Here is a 14,675-nt window from a genome sequence, read left to right as displayed (position 1 = left end):
AACCCAGGGAAAAATAACCAGGAAAAATAACATGAGAGTTGTTTGCAGTATTTCCAAGTAAATGGGAACAAGAGAGGAGTTTACTTTTCAATTATGTTTTTAGTAAATGGACCTGAGTTGTTGAAATAGGGATAAGATGGATATACCAACTCAAGTGAGGTATTTTTAGTACTTTCAGGCGAAAATGTGATGACATCAGTGAAATGGTTTACCAGCTTGGAGGCTCTACATTTGCATAGGTCATCATACATGCAGTACTACTAAATATATGGCTGCTAAAACAATTGGGTTGCAGAAATGAATGTGCTGCTGGAGTGGTCTATTGGTCTATGTGTTTCTATGATAAATGTAAGAAATGCTTTGTCATATATGTATGTATCACATTGGAGAAAAAAAGGAGTGTAAATAAGCCGATTACGGGTTCAACAAGTTGCAAGTCACTCTGACGGCATATCTTAAAACTATCTCTCTTTGATAGTAACTCTTATGATCTTCTGTTTCTCACTTCCCTTTTTTTGTCTCAAGCCTTCTATACTTTTGTCTATTAAACCTATGCTACTATAGTACAAGAATTAGTAGTTCTATATAACAAAATGCAATATTCGTCCCTCAAAAATGACAGACTCACTTGGCTTTTCTCTTGGCAATGATCTTCTTCTTAATGTGTTTCTTCATCTTCGTCTTTCTCTTCTCCAGCTTGGCTTGCTTTGCAGCTTCCTTTCTAGCCTTCTTCTCATCCTTGTCTTCGTATTTCTTTCCTCTAAGAATGGTCTCCTTCTCCACCCATTCCTTCTTTTTCTTCTTTACTTCTCCTGTTTCCTCGTCGTACTCATCATCATCTGAGTCAGAAGTTCCTTCCTCGGAATCAGAATCATCAGAATCTTCTTCCTCTTCGTCTTCTTCACCTTCGAGCTGTCCTTCAGTACTTTCATCGTCCTCTTCTTCTTCGTTAACTCCGACAAGGTTTGTCAACGTATCTACTTTACCTTCAGAAAACTTTTGGAAATCTCTCTCTTCAAGGTGGTTAAGAGATCTCACCAAGTGCAAAGATCTGAAGATCTCATCCTCAATATCATCTTCATTTTCTGCCTTCAAAGGCAAGGTATCCAAATACTTGCTCAACTCTTCATCGGAATCATCCTGGATTCCCAACACAGAATTCTCCTCCGTAATGTACTTGAAAATCAATCTTTCGGGATATACATTGATCTTTTTCCTAGAGAAGAAATCGTTGACGTTTTTTATATCCATTCTTAAGAAATCAAGGGCCATTGGATGCTCTGGCTCCACAGATTGAGACACATCAATAATATACAATTTGTCATTGTGGACAATGGAGTTGTATTCACTTAAATCAGCATGTACCAAACGGCACTTCTGGTACATTCTTCTCATGTAGAATAACATCTGGTGGTAGTAGTATACGATTTCATCTACATCTTTGAATGGGTGATCTCTCAACTTTGGTGATGGCTGACCCTTTCCCTTCGTCAAGTATTCCATGACAAGCACATGTGATCTCAACTCTATTGGTTCGGGACATGGTATTCCATTAAGATATAATCTCTTCAAATTACGGAACTCTTTCTCTGCCCAAACTTTGACCATTTTTCTGGGATTGCTTTGGTTTTTAGTATTTCTAAATCTGAATTCACCATCTACATATCTTTCTCTATCTTTGAATACCAAAATCGAAGTTTTGTAGATCTTGACGGCGTATTCCCGAGTAGTTACACTGGGGTCTTCATGGTCTCCATGGTAAACATTGGCTTCTTTACCAGTACTTATGCAACCGTTGATACGGGATATGATATTCTTGTTAATGATTTTGGCCAAGAATCGCATGGTACGAGGGTCCAATACCTGTTCCACGGTGGCTCTATTGGCTCGATCCTTAGTAGTTTTCGGTCCCTTTTTGATCGGATCGGTCTTAATTTTGTCTGCGTACTTGGTAACAATATCAGCATTTTCGGTCAATGTCTTTGGCTGGAGTTTTGCATCTTTTTGCAGTGAACTGTTCTCGTAGTCACTGTCTGAGTCCGAGTCCGAGTCCGAGTCCGAATCCGAGTAGATTCCTACATCTTCCAACTTTGATATCAACCCTTCTTCACTCATGGTATCACTATCTATTATACTATTTCCTCCACCTAATATAAGAAAGAACCTGTCTTTTTAAACGAAACCATACTTCTTCATCTCACACCTCTCACTTTCTTTGTTCCCTCTCTTAACTGCCTCATCAGAACCTCTGCAGTCAGAATTTTTTTTTGTAACGGATTAATGTGGGGCTATCTGCAGTGACGGAGGCATGGGTGTATTACCTGCGATGGTTGAGATCAGTTAAACACTGGAAGTTTGTATAATGTTTGGTAGATAAATATAGGGGCTAAGTTGTTGTTTTTAGAGGAAAAGACTTATTATTTATAATCTACCATGACAATTGCATCATCATTGAATCAGATATTGCCTCAGGTATGTTGTCTGTTGGACTTGTATTGAATGATGCAAGGTGGAAAAATGCGACAGCTTCTGTTTTTACTAACATCTCCAGCGCTTCCTTGGATTCATCCCACTCTTCATCGGGGTCGAGGTTGTCCTCGGAATAACCATCTTGAATAAGGCCGGAGGAGTCTACGGAATCCTCTCGATCATCACAGGCCATCCGCTCAACTTTTGGCAATGGTTCTACAACATTTTGGCCATCATGACCATACCGTTCTACATCTCTGCATTGATCCATTTGAAGGATAAGCCAAGAAATGCCAGAAAATTGTCGCTTGCAACCGTTGTTTACGTGATAGACACATTTGTGGGATTCTTTTACACGATTTACTTCATTTACTTCTGGTTCAGCCTGGAAGATGTCTCCGAAGAAGACCTCGGAAAGAGAGCCAGTAGTACTAATTCCCAAGATTTATCGGCACAGTCGGCTTCATTGGCCAGAGAGTTGTATGTAACTGCCAGTACGACCATTGTGGTCTCTGCTGTGAGATTTTACTTCACCTTGGTGATTTTATCATTCACCAAAGCGTTGTTGAAGCAGGACGCCAGTGAGCAGAAATATAACGAAAGAACAAGATCGCCGGATGAAGAGGATGAGGAGGTGATAAGTGCCACAACTGGTATTGTCGGAGAATGGAAGAAGTTTGTGTTTGACTTGGAGATCAAATCAAAGGATTTCTTGGTTAATTTCTTCAAGTGATTTTGAAGGAAACGCAAAATAGGGGGAGTAAAGCAGTTGACAGGGTGATCCCACCCGCCATGGCGAAGAAGTAAAACAAAGAGAGATGAAGATGAAGAAGACTTGCCTAGAATGCAATTCTTGATAGAGGGTCATAGAAGTTATGATTCCACAGTAAATTTCAATCCGTATACGTTAATGTTCATAGTATACACCTAATACAAACCACATAAATGAACAATCCTATAGAAAGCAAACATAGCATTAGAGCACTAATGCTGTTCTAAGTCAAAATCGTAGAATCTTTAGCATAAAAGTGATCAGTAGTATTTCAAGAATAATCCCAATCTCCTTACTACAAAACAATCAGTAAAATCTTCCTTTAAATCCATCTATACTGTATTACTCTTATAGTATCCATCAGCCATATAGCAATCTCGAGCGCTACCATACAAACACCATTTTAAGTTAACTCCATTTTTCTTGATTTAGGAGAAACCAGATCATTGCTTAGACGGTATATCAAGGGGTGAACAGCATTGAGATGGGTCAAACTGCTAGCACGGACTCTGGGTCCAAGAGCGATGCAATTCTAGAACTGCTTACCAAAGAACAGGTTTTGGAGTTGTTCTCTGCTCGATGCTTCACTCTCCTCAGAAAGGTGGAGGTAAGCTCTCTTGCCTCCAAGTTGAATATAACCGATCTCCAGGAAAAGAATATGGTCACACAAAGCGACTTGGCGTTTTTGCTACAGCTTTCTAACGATAAGAGCAAAGATAATAGTGGTGTGAGTGAGCCGTTCAATTACGCTTTAAGGGTGCTATACGAATCCACCAGAGTGCTAGGGAAGTTCCCCTTTATACTGGATTACGGAAATGATCGCTCTGGAGGCATGACAGTTGAAGAACTATTAACAGCGGTGTTGTTCCATAGTGGCAGATACAAAAAAGTTTTGCCAAATCAATACGATTATCTCAAATTGATATTCACCTCCCTTGCCCTTCCACACGTGGAATCAGAGGCACTGGAGTCAAGCTTTGAGAAACCAGAAGTGAAGGAAACCCTTGTTTCGCCTAATACCGAAACTTACGTAGTGGAAGTACAATACCCTATAACAGAAGAAGACTCGCCAGAAATTCGGTCCAAAAAGATCAAATGGGATACCTTTAGCGTTATTAAGAAATTCGATGATATCGATATCGACAACTTGAAATTGAATGCAAACGACTTACTTCAGGTGATCACATTATTCTTGATTGTATCTTCGATTCCAAAGATGAAGCGAGATATAATGCAAAAGAAGCTAGCTGAATATATTGCAAGATGGCATGAGTTCGAGGTGTCTGCTTTAGTAGTCTTGCGCTACATTAATATCAACATCAATTCGTCTAATGTCAAGACTGAATATATCAACTTTAAAGAATTCAAGTCTGCCATTGAGAATATTCTTCCAAAATTTTTCCAGGACTCATTCACGATACTATTTAAAGAAGGGCTTCTATCTACCGTAATTGCAAAGACGCCAAACGACCCTACAGCTGAGAAAGAACCGGATCCTGAGCCACAACCAGAGTTAGAAATTGAAACAAAGATTGCATCAACCCCAACAAAGAAAAAGTATGCTTTCCCTAAATTCCAAGAGTCAAAATTGGTCAATGCCCCATCGTTGGCAATCATATCGAATTTGGTAAGCAATTTGGGTATTGATATAAGTATTTCGAATCAGAATTTGATTAAACTCTATGCTGGATCGGAATCTGGGTTTTCAATCCGTTCCTTGGAACTGAAGATATTCAAATGGCAAGCTCCAACATTGTTCATAGTTAGTGGCAAACGTTTGAAGAACAAAACGATAACCACAAACATGCGCTATCAAGCATTCAAATCAGAATATCCACAGTATTTCAGGTCGCTGGAGTCATCCTTGCGAAGCTGGCAGTCGGAGAGCGATAAGATCACCTACGCAGTGCTAGTGAACTTACCTTGGAGGAACTCCAATAAGAAAAACTTTGGAGACGAAAGTAGCTTGATAATTTCACTTCTGCCTAAGCTTGATTATTACAAGAGCATACATAACCCAATTCTAAAGGGAGAGCTGATTTACTTCAATACACTAGGCCTTGGTCTCGGATTTGGAAACAATCAACCCATCAATAGGAATGGAATTAAAAAGTATTTCCCCGGTGATGTTTCTTTAACGATCGAGGCCAACTTGGAGTTTGCTGTGTTCAGACACATAGTAGGACTGACAGCCAATACTGCGACCTATTTTGATCGCTCACATCAGGAGCAGATTAGATCGGACGACTTTGAGGATAGGTTTATGATCTCGGATCTTGAAGTTTGGGGCATAGGGTCCACCAAGGAACTTGAGGAGCAGAGGAAACAATGGGAATGGGAAGAGAAGCAGGCAGAGGCCAGACAGAGTGTCAATCTTCGGAGTTTGGGTGAAGAGAGAGCATTTTTGGAGATGGTTGGACTTGTAGGAAACCACAATTCCAGTGGAGGATCGGTATAGTGAAAATTTCAGTCCCATGGTACATTTCACCATATACCACCATGAATATCACCATGAATATCATCATATCAATAACCATATAAATCGCCAAATATCTACCACCATATTTATCTTATTTGCCATAACTACCACCATCATGTTTACCATATTTACCATATTTACCATATTTACCATATCTACCATATCTACCACCATACCTACCATGTCTACCACTATATCTACCACCATATATCAACTACCACACCTACAACCACCACACCATTTCTTATATCATTGTGTGCTCCCACATGCTACTTGTACTCACTGACTGATGCTCACTACGACAGGCACATAGTTAAGAACCATAGTTAAGAACCACAGTCAACTCTATAGTTAATAATCGGTTCCATTTTTGGCAACCGAAATTTCGCAGTCGTCGTGCGATGCCCGATGGCATACATTTTTTTTTTTGGTTTATGGGTATTTTCTGTTAAGTAGGGTTAATGAATAGGATTTGAGTAGAGATAGTTGATTAGCTTGTAGTTTGTAAAAACTAGTAGAAAAAGCACGGAAAGATGGCCAAAGGTGACAAAAAACAACAAGCCGGAAAAGAGTCGGAGAATCCTGTAACCAATGATGCTAGATTCAAGTCTATGCATAGTGACCCCAGGTTCAGACTTCCAAACTTGAAGAAATTCAAGGTCAAGGTGGATGAACGTTTCAGCAAAAAAGAATTGAAGAAGTTGAACACAAATTCTACCGGAAAGACCGCCAAGATCGACAGATACGGAAGAAAGTTGAAAGACACCGAAGCAGGAAAGGGTCTTGATAAGTTTTACGAGCACGAACTGGATGAAGAAGATGAGGAAGATGAAAAATCAAGCGATGAGGAAGATAGCGAAGAAGACACAAAAGTCTCTAGCAAGACACTAGTAGAAAGCAGCGATGAAAGCGAGCCTGAAAGTGTTGAGACTTTATTGGATAGAGCTAGAGGTGAGGGTTTAGCTTCCTCATCCTCTGAAAGCGATTCGGACTCAGAATCAGATTCAGATTCGGATTCAGATTCAGACGGCTCGGTTGATTTCGAAGAAGAGGAGTCTGAGATCGAGGATGAAGGAAAGCCAGAAGAAGGCGAACCCACTAACGGTTTTGCTGTAGTGAATATGGATTGGGATAATGTTAAAGCTGTAGACTTAATGGCTACCTTCTTGTCCTTTGTACCTACTGGTGGCTCAATCAAATCGGTTGCTATATATCCATCTGAGTTTGGAAAAGAGCAAATGCAGAAAGAAGAGATTGAAGGTCCACCTAGAGAATTGTTCAAATCGAAAAAGAAGGCTAAAAAAGACGAAGATTCAGACTCAGACTCCGACTTAGAATCAGATATCGATGTCAATAACAGAGAAGCTTTGGAAAAGGCTGCACGTAAGCTCTACGAAGAGGACAACGGAGAAGAAGATTATGACAGTAAAGCTCTTCGTCGTTATCAATTACAAAGATTAAGATACTACTATGCTGTTGTAAAGTGCGATTCAGTAGCCACAGCTAAACATATTTATGACAACTGTGATGGAACTGAGTACGAATCCACAGCAAATATCTTTGATTTGAGATATGTACCAGAAGACATGGAATTCGACGAAAGTGAAAGTAAAGACGTATGCACCAAGATACCCTCGACATACAAGCCAGATTCCACTTTTGTAACAGACGCCTTACAGCACTCAAAGGTCAAGTTGACATGGGATGAAACACCAAAGGATAGATTGACATTGTCTTCAAGACCACTTTCTCAGAAGGAAATCGATGAAATGGATTTCAAGGCATACTTGGCTTCAGACACAGAAGGAAGCGAAGTCGAGGAAGACGGTATGAAAGACAAGTATAAGAGTCTTCTTGGCGGCAGTTTTAACAAGTTCACTGGTGGAAAGGAAGAAGATGATGAAGTAGACATGGAAATCACTTTTGATCCTGGTTTGAAGGGAGAAGAACCTGAGGAGGAGAAGAAGAAGAAGAAGGAAGAAAACAAGGAAGAGTCTTCCATTGATACGTACAGACGTAAGGAAAAGGAACGTCGTAAGCGTAGACTTGCAAAATTTAAGGAAACTCAAGCGTCTGAGAAAGAGAATGATGTCGAACCAAAGGAAGTTAAAGCCAAATCCAAGAAGTCGAACAACAAATCAAGAAATAACAAGCATGATGATGACGAGAAATCCAAAGCAGAATTAGAATTAATATTGATGGATGAAGACAAGGATACCGAAAAGCCCGACCATTTCAACATGAGAGATGTGATCAAGGCAGAGAAGCATAAAGGAAAGAAGGGAAAGAAGAGTAAAAACATTGATTCGGAATTGGTCCAAGATAACTTTCAGCCTGACTTGAATGATCCACGTTTTGCAGAAGTTTTCGAAAACCACGACTATGCTATTGATCCTACTAATACTGATTTTAAGAAGACAGAGACCATGACAAAGATTTTAAAGGAACGTTCAAAGAGACACAGAGGAGATAGATCTGCCAACGAGAGGAAGGGAAACAAAAAACAGAAAAAGACCGAAAACAAGGTCAACGAAAACAGCGGAGATGTTAACTCATTGGTTAACAAGATCAAGCTGAAGTATAGAAATTAACAAAAGTTTCATAGGTCGTATATAGAGTGTACATAATACCAACAGCTGCATTAATTAATACATATAGAGTTATATTACGAAGTTGTAACCTCTAGCTTTTGATGTGTGATCGTCATTACTATTTTTTGGTAAATACTATTGCACAAAGTCGGTTGATGCAAAAAATCGCTTCTTGCTGCAAAATTTTGTTCGTAGACGTTTCTTCTAAACTATATATCTTATAATGTACATTGTCAGTATCATAGTAGTGCTGGTATACCGTAGCCAGCAAACCCCTGATATGGTTTGGTTACGCATGATGATAGTTCTGGCGAAATTAGGATTGAAGTAACCCTTGAAATTCAACATAAATAGCAACAAGCTTCTGAGATTTGTGAAGTCAGTTAATGACTAGAGAGTAGACAAAATGGCTGGTGTAAAGACTTTAATAACTCAATTTGAGTCAAAGAACTCCAATGAATCGATACCAAGTAAGCTGGCTTCAGCAAGGAAAGGGATCCCCAGGAGTGCTATTATGAATCCGCAGCCAAATATCAACAAGTTGATGACAAGAACTGGCACCAAGCAGCTCGAGGAGCTATTCAGTAACAGAAACACTTCCAAAATCTTGCAAAATAAGACTGAAATAGCTAAACTCGAGGAAGTAATAAAAACCCGGAGAAGAAGTCGAGAAGTACATGTGAACAACAGTAGCAGGGAGGAAATACTTTCCCAGGCTAGAAATAGCTTTGAGATTAACAAACCTTCCCGTTACACCTCTAGGACAACAAAGACTTTTTCTTCTACTGACCCACTTGCAACTAGTATGGCTAACCTTGACTCCAGCTACGAAACTGCTGACTCTTCTTTTGGGAATTCCGAAGGAGGGACATCTTCGATATCTTCCCACCACGATTCTCTTAAGAATGGCAAGTTAAAGCTGAAGTCAGTTAGCAGTGTTTTTAACGATAATTTGGAAATATGTCATATAGAATCAAGCTATGCTTCTAACTCTGACCAGAAAGTATCCAGGAGTGGAAGCAACTCTGACACTACTGAAAAGAACTATACAACTACTAAGGAGCATGCTACGAGGAAACTACAAGGTAAGACAGCTGTAAATGAAACTAAAATGGCAAAAGACTCTCCCGTGGAACTAAAAAGTTCAGTACAAGTCGATTCTATGGCCAATAAAGAAGATCAGACTGAATCTAATTCAGATATCTTGAACTATTATGTACCTACCGTTGGAAAAGCCAAAGTCCCCGTCAGGTCACACCCTGGACATACAACTATGCCCAGTACCTTTGACACTGGAAGAGTGGTGCTGACCTTTAGACACAACGTCACAGCCCCGTTGGAACATTTAGACGAAGACAATTTAAGTAGCACTTCGCAATCACCTAACGTACCTCAAAAATCGTCCTACCAGAAGATTGACGAACTTCAAGACGAAATTCGAAATTTGCTCAACCCCATTACCTTTGACGTTGCGGAAGAGTCCCCTAGACTAGAGACCAACTTTCATGGGTATAGAGTGAAGGAAATGCCAAGAGCAGAGAGAGAGTGGTATTTTCAGGAGAAGGAAAAGAATAACCAGATCGAACAGCTGGGTAAACGTATGCATGACTCAGAAACAGATCTAGGACCAGAAAAACACCCCAATAGTCATTCAAAGGAAGGAAAGGAACTTGATCCAGCAAAGATCCAGAAAGGAAAGCACCAGACACCGTCAAGCACCCCTGCTTCAAAGGAAGATGTATTCGAGGGTAATTCGTTAGTGACCAATACACCATATACACCTGTATCAAGTGACGAGGTTCATAAGAAGCGCACCTCAACTTCAACCCCCATAGGCACCGTGAACGAGCATAGTATACCAGAGTCACCCACTAGTCGACAACATAGGTTAATGACTCCAATACAATTTAATTCGGTATCTCAAGATGGTATGAGTTCTTGGCCAACCCCTAGTAGTTTTGGTGCTGCAGAATGGGAAGCTGCAAAATCGGCTGTAACGTATAAGTACGAACATCAAATGAGATATGTTACCAAGATCGAAGACACAATTACAAACGAACCAAACACAGCAGTAAAGCAAGAAGTTGCACTGAGAGAAAAGAAGAGGTTTGCTCAACCCTTGATAAGATTATTCTCTAGAAGCAAAAATAGAAAGTCAATTCCAGAAAACGCTGTTGTCAGTCCCTACTCAGTTGGGGCAATCAATTCCCCATACTACAGTGGTGAAAAAATAGATGTCCCACCTAGAGCGGATGTCCCATCAAGAGCGGATGTCCCACCTAGAGCGGATGTCCCACCTAGAGCGGATATCCCTAGAGCGGATGTCCCAGTTAGATCGTTAAGTGTTAAGGAAACCTCGATAAAAGATTCCACAAAAGACAAGAAGAATTTTGTGTATAAAAGTCAAAGGCCTGCAAGCTATTCGGTGGCTTCGTGGAAAACTCCATCTACACCACTGGAGAACCCAACTCAAGCAATTGTTTCTTCAACATCTTTAATAGTTCCTAGTGGAAATAACCACACATCCCAACAAGCTGCACCAACACCTGTTGTTCCTAGTGGAAATAAAAACACTTCCCAAAAAGCTGCTTCAACACCTGTTGTCCCTAGTGGAAATAACCACACTTCCCAAAAAGCTACTTCAACACCTGTTGTCCCTAGTGGAAATAACCACACTTCCCAAAAAGCTACTTCGACACCTGTTGTCCCTAGTGGCAATAACCACACATCCCAAAAAGCTGCTTCAACACCTGTTGTTACTAGTGGAAATAACCACACTTCCCAAAAAGCTGCATCAACATCTGTTGAGCAGGTAAATGTAACTACGCATGAACCGCTGCTGGCATTTTCAACGAGAAAGTCGCCTAGTTCTAGAGCTTTATTGAAGGATCAGGCTGATGGCAATTCTTTCAAGGCGAAGACGCAGTCGGTGCCAAGTAGCTTAGAAAACACACCACAAAGAAGAGGTACTCACCTCTATAAGCTCTTTTTGCTTAATTCTGAAGAGAAGAGAAATACTAGTAGAAAAGATTTATCAGTGGCTAGCAAGGATCCCAGAACCACACAACAGGCCGATGGAAGGGAGCCTGAAATTGAGGAGATATTGCTAAGTGAACTGATTCGAAAGCAAATTTCATCGTTTCTTGCAGAGTCTAGTGACACTACCGCAGATGTCTCCCACGAGCCCAAGGAATGTTTCCGAGAATTGATGGAAGAGAACAATGAGTCCATTATTTTGAGCAGGTTCGAAGAGTACATTGATCAAACATTCACTTAGTATGTCAGGTAATGTACATTTGCTTAAATTAATAGTTTGAAATCTATAGGCTAACACAAATAAAAAGAAAGAACTGAAAGTTCACAAGATTGAACAATAAAATAAATTCGTAACGCTAATACGGCGACAAGCCATAAACAAAATTATACAACAGAAGAAGTTCAACTTCTAAGTGAGAAATAGCATAGTACATTAAGCAACCCTGCAAAGTCCCTTGCTTACAAAGAGTTGCGTCTATCAATTACCAGTCTTATATGAATTCATTCTCGTTCACGTTGGTGTTTGTTAATATGTCTGTGAAAAAGTCATCAGGGTCGAAGTTCTCGATCTGGCCAAATTGGCCTACGTTTTGAAGAGAAGCTGTCGATTGGCCTTGCACTGGTAGTTCTTGAGCCGGAGTTGGGTAATAATCATTTGCAGAATTATTCGTGCCATTTTCAAGAGCTCTGATACTCTCTTCCAAAGATTCTCTTTCCTTTTGTTGTTGCCTCAACACATAATCTAAATGTTTAATATAATCCACGGACTTATTAAGGATCGTACTTTTGTTTGGCTTCGTTTCTTTGACCTTAATGGTGCTTATAAGATCATTTATTTCACTTGAGTTCATTAAGGAATTTCTCTGTAAGGTTTGCACAGCTGAAAGCTGAGGGTTCAATAAGGAAGGAGGTACTATTAATCCTAATTCTTTTATTTTTTCTTTAATTAGATCACGTCTTCTTCTTTCGACGGCATTATGGAACTCACGTCTTCTCTTCATCTTCTCTTCTTTAGTCAATTGTTTAGGATTGACATCCCTATTAGTTAAATGAGAAGCCCCACCACTTGGCACAGATGAGCTCAAGTTACTGGACGAAGGTGGAGACAATGTTTCGGCCTTTAATGTTGAGTTAATTGGAATACTCGTACTAAAGTTATTAGCAACATTCCCCAATATTTGTTGGGTAACAGGGGGTGAGTTCAAGAAGTTTCCATTAAGCGGAGGAGAACGCAAAGGATCGAATGACTCGTAATTTGTTGGAGATAAGTATTGTGGGTTGGCTTGTGGTGAAAGGTACGAACCGGTGTTAAAATCCGGTGCATTAAGTGTTCCTGGAACAGCTATGCTTCCATGCCTTGAAATAGGACTCAATGCATTGTTGTTGATAGAGTTCTCAGGTATTGAGTCCAACGCGTTGTAGCTGACAGGGCGGTTTGGTGGTGAGAAATATTGTGAATTCGAAAAATTATCAGATGCAAGGAATGATGTATTGTTGTTCTGAGGAGATATAAGTTCATCTAAGTTGGTAGATGTGTTTGCAGGGTTGATGAACTGCTGTTGCATTGAGTTCTGAATTGGGAGGGTGTTCTGAAAAGAGGCTGTATTCGCTTGAAAGTTGGCACCAATGTCGTCGAAGAACGGTTCGTTGTTGAGTGAACTGGGCCCGCTGAATACATTAGGGTCGTTGACATAGTTGTTATTTCCGGTTTGAAAGGAGGTGTTGTTGTTGTTGTTGTTGTAATACAGATTGGTCAGAAGGAATTCATTGCCTGAGTTGGTGGGATAGCCATGAATGGGCTGTCCGGTGCTTTCTCCTGCCGTGACATTGTCCAATGTCATGGGGTAGCCATTGATGTTGGCTGGAATCGTTGAATAGTTGGAGTTGGCATTAGTGCCGGTGTAGTTGAAGTTAGGCGTGGATGTTGTGTTGCTGGGGTTATTTGAGTTGTAGTCCGAAGGACTATCTTTCAAGTATTCTTCCATTGTGGGGCTGTGGCGGGGCTACTGGCGATGTCCTGAGATGAAGGAATGATTGATTAGTGACTTCGGTGCCTTACAGCAAGTTATTCTGGCGAAGAACTGCTGGTGGTATATATCCATACACCACTTTAACTGTGAAAGCTCCTTGGCTATTTTTTCCGGTCAGAGTGTATAGTGCCTAAGAGGGGGCCAAATGCGACAGGGTTACCCGGTTTTTGTTTTGAAGGTGGGGTGTGGGTGCCATTTGTGGGTGCCATTTGTGGATGCATCGATGTGAGTATTTGTATGAGTAATGTGAGAGTTTGTATGTAGCAATTTGAGTTTGTATGTAATAATAAGAATTTGTATGTAAGAGTTGTTTGTAACAGTTAGAGTTTGTATGTAATAATGAGAGTTTGTATGTAACGGTAAGAGTTTATATGTAAGAGTTTATATGTAAGAAGCTCTATGTAAGAGGTTGTATGTACAGTAACAGTTTGTATGCGAGAGCTCGTATGTTTGAATGTGATAGTTAGTTTATATATAAGAGTTACGAAAACGGTTTCTATGTAAGAGTTTGTATGTAAAAGCTCATATGTAAGAGTACATATGAAACTCGTATGCACAGTGTGTGTAATGGTGTGTTTGTAATGGTGAGCAGTGAAGTCAATTCCCGTGGCTACGGGTTTGTATATGTGGACATATGTATGCTAAATGGACGGATGGATGCAATGGAATAAATTGCACCGCTTTTCACGTATGTGGCCCAGTGTGACACTCTGATATCAAGAGGCCGTTTGTGTAGTTTATCAAGATAGCGAAGAGGCAATGCTTGGAATTTTAAATGAGTGCTGTAAGGTAAGAACAAGACAGGAATTGGAAACAGTGACGTGGTCCTGGTATGTGTCAGTGAGATACAGGTTATGACAGATGTGAGCTAGAAGCTGTATGTTCATGCAACAGTTGAAGAGAATTTACTTGTGTGTCTAGACTTCTGCAGAAAATAGAGATGACCCATCACCACTATTATCTATTCATGTGAGAATGGGTACATCACTCACCCACCTCCATCAAAGGCAACTAATTCTGCGGCTCACGGTTTATTAGCTACATCGGCACCAACACGCTGGCTGCTATACTTTTCCAGTACTCAAAATATATGTAGATATCTTGGCACTGAATTAGTTGATACGACACCAGTACTGATAGACTTTCTCTATGTACAACAGACATTTCGAGGAAAGATCAATCCGTAAAGATTAACTAAATTCCCACCACATCACATTTGCAACACTGGCGCTACCATGTTTGGCAATTGCTGCGAAATGAATCAATCGGCATTTTCCTTGTTTACAATAGCAACTTGG

The 14,675-nt window shown here is 40.3% G+C and overlaps 6 protein-coding genes across 6 annotated transcripts; 4 read left to right on the top strand and 2 right to left on the bottom strand. All coding sequences in view use genetic code 12, as the record gives it.

Moving 5' to 3' along the window:
* Window positions 1–351: 351 nt before the first annotated feature.
* On the bottom strand, window positions 352–2,422 carry RJT20DRAFT_12024 (protein kinase). The gene has a single exon (XM_064915910.1). The coding sequence runs from the start codon at window positions 2,113–2,115 to the stop codon at window positions 625–627; it is 1,491 nt and encodes a 496-aa protein (XP_064777154.1). The 5' UTR covers window positions 2,116–2,422; the 3' UTR covers window positions 352–624.
* On the top strand, window positions 2,384–3,471 carry RJT20DRAFT_124267 (uncharacterized protein). The gene is made up of 2 exons (XM_064916188.1): window positions 2,384–2,472; window positions 2,552–3,471. The coding sequence occupies exons 1-2, from the start codon at window positions 2,434–2,436 to the stop codon at window positions 3,200–3,202; spliced, it is 690 nt and encodes a 229-aa protein (XP_064777153.1). The 5' UTR covers window positions 2,384–2,433; the 3' UTR covers window positions 3,203–3,471.
* Window positions 3,472–3,548: 77 nt separating this feature from the next.
* Window positions 3,549–5,731, top strand: RJT20DRAFT_11911 (TLD domain-containing protein). The gene has a single exon (XM_064915887.1). It carries the CDS (start codon window positions 3,726–3,728, stop codon window positions 5,697–5,699), a length of 1,974 nt encoding a protein of 657 aa, XP_064777152.1. The 5' UTR covers window positions 3,549–3,725; the 3' UTR covers window positions 5,700–5,731.
* A 359-nt stretch (window positions 5,732–6,090) lies between these two features.
* RJT20DRAFT_11913 (pre-rRNA-processing protein ESF1) lies at window positions 6,091–8,414 on the top strand. The gene has a single exon (XM_064915889.1). The coding sequence runs from the start codon at window positions 6,254–6,256 to the stop codon at window positions 8,309–8,311; it is 2,058 nt and encodes a 685-aa protein (XP_064777151.1). The 5' UTR covers window positions 6,091–6,253; the 3' UTR covers window positions 8,312–8,414.
* A 1-nt stretch (window position 8,415) lies between these two features.
* RJT20DRAFT_11914 (uncharacterized protein) lies at window positions 8,416–11,713 on the top strand. Its single transcript, XM_064915890.1, has one exon. It carries the CDS (start codon window positions 8,718–8,720, stop codon window positions 11,586–11,588), a length of 2,871 nt encoding a protein of 956 aa, XP_064777150.1. The 5' UTR covers window positions 8,416–8,717; the 3' UTR covers window positions 11,589–11,713.
* Window positions 11,714–13,687, bottom strand: RTG3 (Rtg3p). Its single transcript, XM_064915891.1, has one exon. The coding sequence runs from the start codon at window positions 13,330–13,332 to the stop codon at window positions 11,839–11,841; it is 1,494 nt and encodes a 497-aa protein (XP_064777149.1). The 5' UTR covers window positions 13,333–13,687; the 3' UTR covers window positions 11,714–11,838.
* Window positions 13,688–14,675: the final 988 nt, after the last annotated feature.

Source organism: Scheffersomyces xylosifermentans (genome assembly GCF_036884685.1).
Source record: "Scheffersomyces xylosifermentans strain CBS 12540 chromosome Unknown RJT20scaffold_1, whole genome shotgun sequence".
NCBI classification, from domain to species: Eukaryota; Fungi; Ascomycota; class Pichiomycetes; order Serinales; family Debaryomycetaceae; genus Scheffersomyces; species Scheffersomyces xylosifermentans.
The sequence above is the reverse complement of the archived record's forward strand: the minus strand, read 5'-3'. Positions and strand labels throughout refer to the sequence as shown.